This window comes from Dermacentor andersoni, chromosome 6 (assembly GCF_023375885.2).
Source record: "Dermacentor andersoni chromosome 6, qqDerAnde1_hic_scaffold, whole genome shotgun sequence".
Lineage (NCBI taxonomy): Eukaryota > Metazoa > Arthropoda > Arachnida > Ixodida > Ixodidae > Dermacentor > Dermacentor andersoni.
In genome coordinates, this window is record NC_092819.1 from 26,372,187 (window position 1) to 26,378,616 (window position 6,430).

Below are 6,430 nucleotides of genomic sequence, written 5' to 3' on the forward strand. Positions count from 1 at the left end.
TAATGTTATCACATCACACATCCGTCAGCGTTGTCCCGCTAACCTCCAAAGAAAGCACTTAAACCCAATAACGTCGGCAAGAGTGAGTATATCGCTCGTTACAGTGTGACAAAGGGAGTAATGCCGCTTCCGGGCATAGTAAATTTTTCGCACAGTATCAAAAATGTTCCAAGGGCACGGGTGAGAACCCCACAAAGCATGGCTGACGGCGACTACATCGACAACACACGATTGTTTGTAGCTGAACGCTTCGTAAAGGTCCACAGAGTAAGCGAGTGAGTAGCCATAATATGTCTGTGCTACAAGCTATTACAGAGTGAAGAACATATACGTTGTGCGCAGCAAGAACAACATCTGTCGCAAATCAGATAGTGACCGCAACCAGGAATTTCACAGAACCGGAAATATGACAAGCCGCTGTTTCAAAGTGTTAGCCAAATGAAGAATGAAGAGCAAAAACACAGACATTAATTTAATTCACGAGCGGAAAGTTTGCGCAGCACGGAAAGCATTTCCAGCCCCGCTTCCAGTACAAGTTCAACCTGCCGTGGGGACGTATAGTGGCTATGGCGCTGCGCTACATTAGCCCGAAGGCGCGGGATCGAATCCTGGCCTTTTTTACATTGGGGAAAAATGCAACAACGCCCGTGTGCCGTGCATTGGGTGCATGCTAAGGAACCCCAAGGTGGTCAATCCTTCACTGCGGCGTGCCTCGTAATGAACTGGCGGTTTTGGCACGTAAGATCCCAGAATTTAAAGTGCAAGCACCGCATGTACGCGCTGCTCGCGCCGTTCGGACAAGGCACAATAATTTGCAAAAGCGCTTGCGTGTCCTCAGAATCTGTGGCCAAGGCTTCGCGTGTCATCTACCCAGTCACCGCCTACGACACACGGTCAAATAACGGTTTGCTTATCCGCACCGGGGCGTCATGCACAACCACTGAAAACGTGGAGGCAATGGAGACAGCTGAGACAAGCGATGGACGCGTCACCACGTGACCAAGTCTGGTGGCGTCCGCGGATCGCCCTGAAAAGGGCCCATATACTCTCGCAGAGTCGTGGCGAGTGGACGTTCGATAAACGTCAAGGGTTCGCCGAACATTACAAATCCATAACGAAGATAGTAAGACAGGCTGGGGCAGTACGACTCGCCTTATGATATAGCGTCAACTTCGTCGAAAGGTGATCCAGGCCGAGCTCTGCCATTCTAAACACGAGTGGCTTTTTGACAAACATAAGAAGTATACCGGTATCACAACAAAACTGTTTAAAAAGGAAACCACGGCAGGCTGAAGTTGAATACCACTCAGCTTGGTATTGGGCATCAGCTTCGTTCGAAAGAAGGTTAAGTGTGCTTATAAGTCTTAACCTGGCTGCAAGGCTGAGTGAGTGTACCCTTTTTGACAACCAAATGACAATTGTTTGTCAGAAGTCCAGCCACCAGCAGAGCGCCAATTGTTAGTTGGCGCTCTGCTGGTGAGTGAACTTTCGCAGACATCAAAGGTACACCAAGCGCATTGCAAAAGTGTCATACCAAGGGAACAAGACAGGCTGCAGCAATATTGCCGAAAGAATTTCGAGCAAACGTGTTTCTCCTCGCGCAATCAACCCGTCGTCGTTGTCAAGCCCCCGTGGCGTCTTTGCGCTCAGACGTGGGGGAGGTTTTCGACGAACTGGGCTTGCGAAGAGTACTTGAATAGCTTCTGCTTCCAGCTGCCAATATCCGACCAGAAGAGTGTCTCGAATTCGTTCATGTCGCTGCCAAATCTGTGCTTGTATAGCCATCGCAGTTCCTTGGTCAAGTAGCGCAGCCATAGACGGTTGGTGAGAGGGTGGAATGCGCGCCAGTCGTTCCTGTACCAGTAGCAGTTTTTTCACAGTGTTAGAAAAGATCAAGCCATCCTATCAAAAATAAAACATTAATTCAATAAGTAATATTCTTTAGCAAAGGAAGAAGGAGAGGCTGTAGGCATCGGAACGGTTCCACCTCAAGGCTGACGGCTGAACTGTCTCGTGGCCACGAATAACAAGAAAAAAATGTAGGCAAGGGACAGAAAAGTTGATATATAAATGTAAAGCGATAAAGAAACTATGCGAGGTGGCCCACGGCGTTGGACCACACTGTTTTGAAAGTTATGCACGTCAGTCCCGGAGCGCTGTTTGTGTCATATGTACACGCTCGAACGTACAATGTAGACTTGCACGTAGTGCGTACAGCACAGTACATACGTGCACGCTCGGAGGTGTCTGTGCTGTACGCACTGCGTGCACGTGTACATTGTACGTGCACGCGCGTGTGTGTGTGTGTTGTGTGTGTGTGTGTGTGTACACACGCACGCACGCACGCACGTAGGCAGACGCGTACATTGCTTGCAACTCGATGCCTACAATCCTTCAACTTTGTCTTCGTCAACCTTAAGAACTTCCGTACAACTCATTTTGTTAGGTGACGATATGCAAAATATATCAAAAGAGATGTACACCTGCAGCACTTCTGACAGCTCATAATAGAGGGTATCGGGATACAGGCAACAAATGGCTTCTACTCGGTGGCTCTCATGAAATAATCTTAGCGCCTCCTGAGATCAACATATTTCTCATTTAGTAATGATATTATTGATATTAAAATTAGTACATGTGCACGTACGGTTTACTCTTAACCGGAATCGCCAAGTGATAAAAAGCTATAGTAAAATCAGCACTTCTTCAAGTTAGCCACACACGAAGACATGTACGCAGATTTGACCCAAATGTTGGTACTTGAGAAGCGAAGCTAGCGCGAAGCGGTTAAATAAATGCCACGCAATCGATTCTATTCTGCCCAGCGTTTCGCCCCGTAGCGATTACCTGCCTACCGCAGCAGACGGCGAGACACGGACAGCCCCGAAACGTCAGTCACGTGTCCGCGCATTACACAGTCTACGGCATGGGCTCGCTTTGCTATGGCGCAGTACCGGGGCCAGGGTCAGCGCGCTACTGGAGATTGTGACATTGTGCAGTCGTGTGCTGTCCTGCGGGTAAGCTACTCGACAAGACCTCAGTTGCACCTCGCTGCAGCCACGCTCGGCCAGAGCTAGGGGGAGCTCGTAAAGAAAGCTTCGTTTTAAAACACTAAAAGCAACTAATAAATGGCTAGGCGAAGCGTTAGGCAGATACCTATATAAACGGGTCTAAGGGTTCTCCGTGCCATATACAGCTCTGCGGGATAGAACACTGAGTGCGTGCTTCTTTTGAGTGCGCATCGCGTTGTATTTACAAACGAGGCAAAACTCTACGACGGGCTTGTAACTGCCCCCGTCAGAAAGCTCGACGAACTATCATTATATTTCTATCAACATTTTTATGTTGATAGAAATATGTCATAGATTATGCCAACATATTTTCTATAGGGAAGTTGTGGACGTGCGTGTTTACCCTTTTTCTCGGCTAATGCCCGTGTAGCTTGTTCAGGAATCGATGAACCGCGTTAGAACAGAGGAAATAAGCGCGTGTCAGCGACATTTGTCCATGGAGTATATGCGGTGTATACATAAAAGGCGTGGACAGATACGCTGGGATAAAAAAAGAAAAAAATTGTGGCTGCAGTTATAAGCTGTAGATGTGAGCCTGGCTGAACGCCTGCTGTGTCACTTCAGCTGTAGGACGATAGTCACGGAACACACACAGCGATCACACATATAGAACGCACACTCGCAGACATACACGCTGCACGCAATAAAGCTAAGCTTCAAACTAACAACAAAAGCGAGACGCCCTGCACGAAGTCCACATGGCATTTATTAGTACGCTAACTTGCTAAGTAAATTACGAATGCCGAGTACCGAACGACACACCGGAGCAGTTATAAACAGTAAAAACAGCGAGCCAGGAGCTGTCGATTACCCCGCTGTTCCTACTTATTGTAAGGTCAGTTGGTAACAACGTACAGTCGCGAGTAAATGTTTGCAGACCACGGCATCAGGAAAAAATGAAGATATCTTCTAGAGCAGCTCCACGGCCTGGAATCTGTTTGGTACATTGTATTAGACGAAAACGCGCGCGTAGTTCGTGCGCTATTAAAAAAAGACACGCTACTTTTGGTCCACAAACTTTTGCTCGCGACTATAAGGCACAGGAAAGTGCGTATATTACCTGATTACTATCTTCATATTAATGTCGACGTTGAGAAGGTGACGCTGCATCGGCTCGTGTGAATCGTCCTTGATCACCGTGAAGACCGGTGTGTCGCCTGCGACGGCAGAAGAAAATTAGCCTCAAAGAGCAACAAGTACAAAGAACACCGTTTATGTCAAGTGGTAGTTCCCCAGATCTCAGAAAACGAAGTTTCGAAGGACGCATAATTTTTTTTTTGTACGCTTGCTGCTGTAATTCGCTCGAGAAATGCTGAACGTGTAAAGAGTTCAATGCCTGGCCTGAAGTACCACGAGCGCCGCATGTTAAATACAGAAAGTAAAAATTATAATCAAAAGGGCAGAAGTACAAAGGAGGCTTTAACGGAGGTCGCTCACTCAGTCGGTCGGTCGATCGGTTGGTCGGTCGGTCATTTGGTCTATCTGTCTGCCTGCCTGCCTGCCTGCCTGCCTGCCTGCCTGCCTGACCGTCCGTCCGTCCGTCCGTCCGTCCGTCCGTCCGTTCGTGTCTAGCTCGTCGTACCATCGCGTCTCGCCATCGCAGTCATCATGGCGTTGCGTAGTGCCGTTATGGTCACACTGCCCATATACAATCGTCATCATTTGAGAAACGTGATCCAATTGCCTTTCCGTCGTCGACACACCGTTCGTGATTCATCGATGTCATTCCTCCTCCGTCATTCCATCGTTGTCATGCTGTCGTGAATTGTGATGATGCCACAGTTATCATGCGGTGATATATGACGAAAGGAGTGAGTTCTCCGACGTGAAAGATGCTTATGAGGTGGGACATGTTAGTTACTCGACATGAATGACCGTTCCGTGAGTGTATAGATATAGTGCTTTGAAGAAAGGAAATGGTGAGTTTACGCTGTGCTCTGCGCTCCCTTACGGGATGCAGAACATATGAATGACAATTGGATGGGATGAAATTGGATAACATTTCTCAAATGATGACCGTGGTTCGTAGACAGTGTGACCACAGTGGCATGAGGAGCGGCACACGGAAGGACCGGCACACAGACCGAGTGGTCTGAGTTAACGCCGTTGATGTCTTGAAGACATTGTCTTTCTTATAGCGAGCTACCCTCCGCGTTTCGTATCCGGCCATTTCCTAACCTCTTTAGGTGGCCGATCTTGAAGATAGTGCCGGCTGAAGATATCAGACGGTTTGTGCTACTGGGCTAATGCCCCTGTCCCCACTGGTCGCCTTGGTGTTCCAGATGTATATGTGTGCGTACAGGTATTTGAATAGATAACTAAAATTGTTCGAAGGCAGGGTTAGAACAGGGGACGTCTAGCACAGAAGTCCGATACTGTAACAATTACGAAACGGACAGTTATCCACATTTCACTTAACCCCACTGCAGGGTAGCAAACCGGACGCTCGCCTGGTTGACCTCCCTGCATTTCCGTTCCTTGCTTTATATATATCTCTCTATTGCGGGTGCTCGCGCTGTCAGTGCAACGACGGTGCTACCTCGTTCCAAAGCCTAATCGAGCGTTCTCGCCTGCACTCTGGCCGCAAGACCGACCATCGCTGAGACGGGCCGAGGCTCCGCCCAAGATGCACGCCTCCAGAAACAACGTTTCGATGAGATAGTCGCGGCCGCGGATGGTGTAGCGGGAGGCGCACTCGAGCGTGTAGTTGACGAGCACACGACGCAGCAAGAGTGCCCGGTGTTCGAATTGCAGTGCCTCTTCGGCCACGGCCAGGGACATCGCCACCTGGTGCAGGACGCTCCAGAGGTTTAGCGGCCTCTTCAACTGCAGCGCAGGAAAAGGAGTTAGAAGAACTAAATAGGTTATGCTGATATAATAATCTTTCATATCCCAATTCTTTCTTTCTTAATTTTCCGGTATGTTGATTATAAGCATTTCCAGTGTCGAATTATGATTGAGTCGTTTTAAAGGCTGCAAGTTCGTTTGTCTTTATAGAAACACGGCGCGAGCACTGAAGAAAAAAAACCTGCAGCATAAATATTTAGGTCAGACTGGCCATCGTTATTACAAACATTAATTGATTGAATGACATCTATGGAGCACGATGCGTAATATCATGTTAATGAAATGAAATACCTGTCACAAGTAGATGTGCTGGCTGTTATTAAGTTGAGGGCCTTCTGGTGTTAGATTAACACTAACAGCAGTGACACCGATAAACTCGTCGAAACTCTCTTCAAGCCCCTCCTTAATATATTGATTTATTGGCATATTTTTATCTCGTCTACAGTCGGAATATTCAAAAGTAAGTTGCACCTTTATATGGAGACTTCCACTGAAAAAAATCATCATAATCA

The 6,430-nt window shown here is 47.8% G+C and overlaps 1 protein-coding gene across 1 annotated transcript; it reads right to left on the reverse strand.

Moving 5' to 3' along the window:
• Positions 1-1,570: 1,570 nt before the first annotated feature.
• LOC129382270 (serine/threonine-protein kinase haspin-like) lies at positions 1,571-6,049 on the reverse strand. The gene is made up of 3 exons (XM_055065980.1): positions 5,666-6,049; positions 4,132-4,228; positions 1,571-1,854 (listed from the first exon to the last, which is right to left on the reverse strand). The coding sequence occupies exons 1-3, from the start codon at positions 5,958-5,960 to the stop codon at positions 1,647-1,649; spliced, it is 600 nt and encodes a 199-aa protein (XP_054921955.1). The 5' UTR covers positions 5,961-6,049; the 3' UTR covers positions 1,571-1,646.
• Positions 6,050-6,430: the final 381 nt, after the last annotated feature.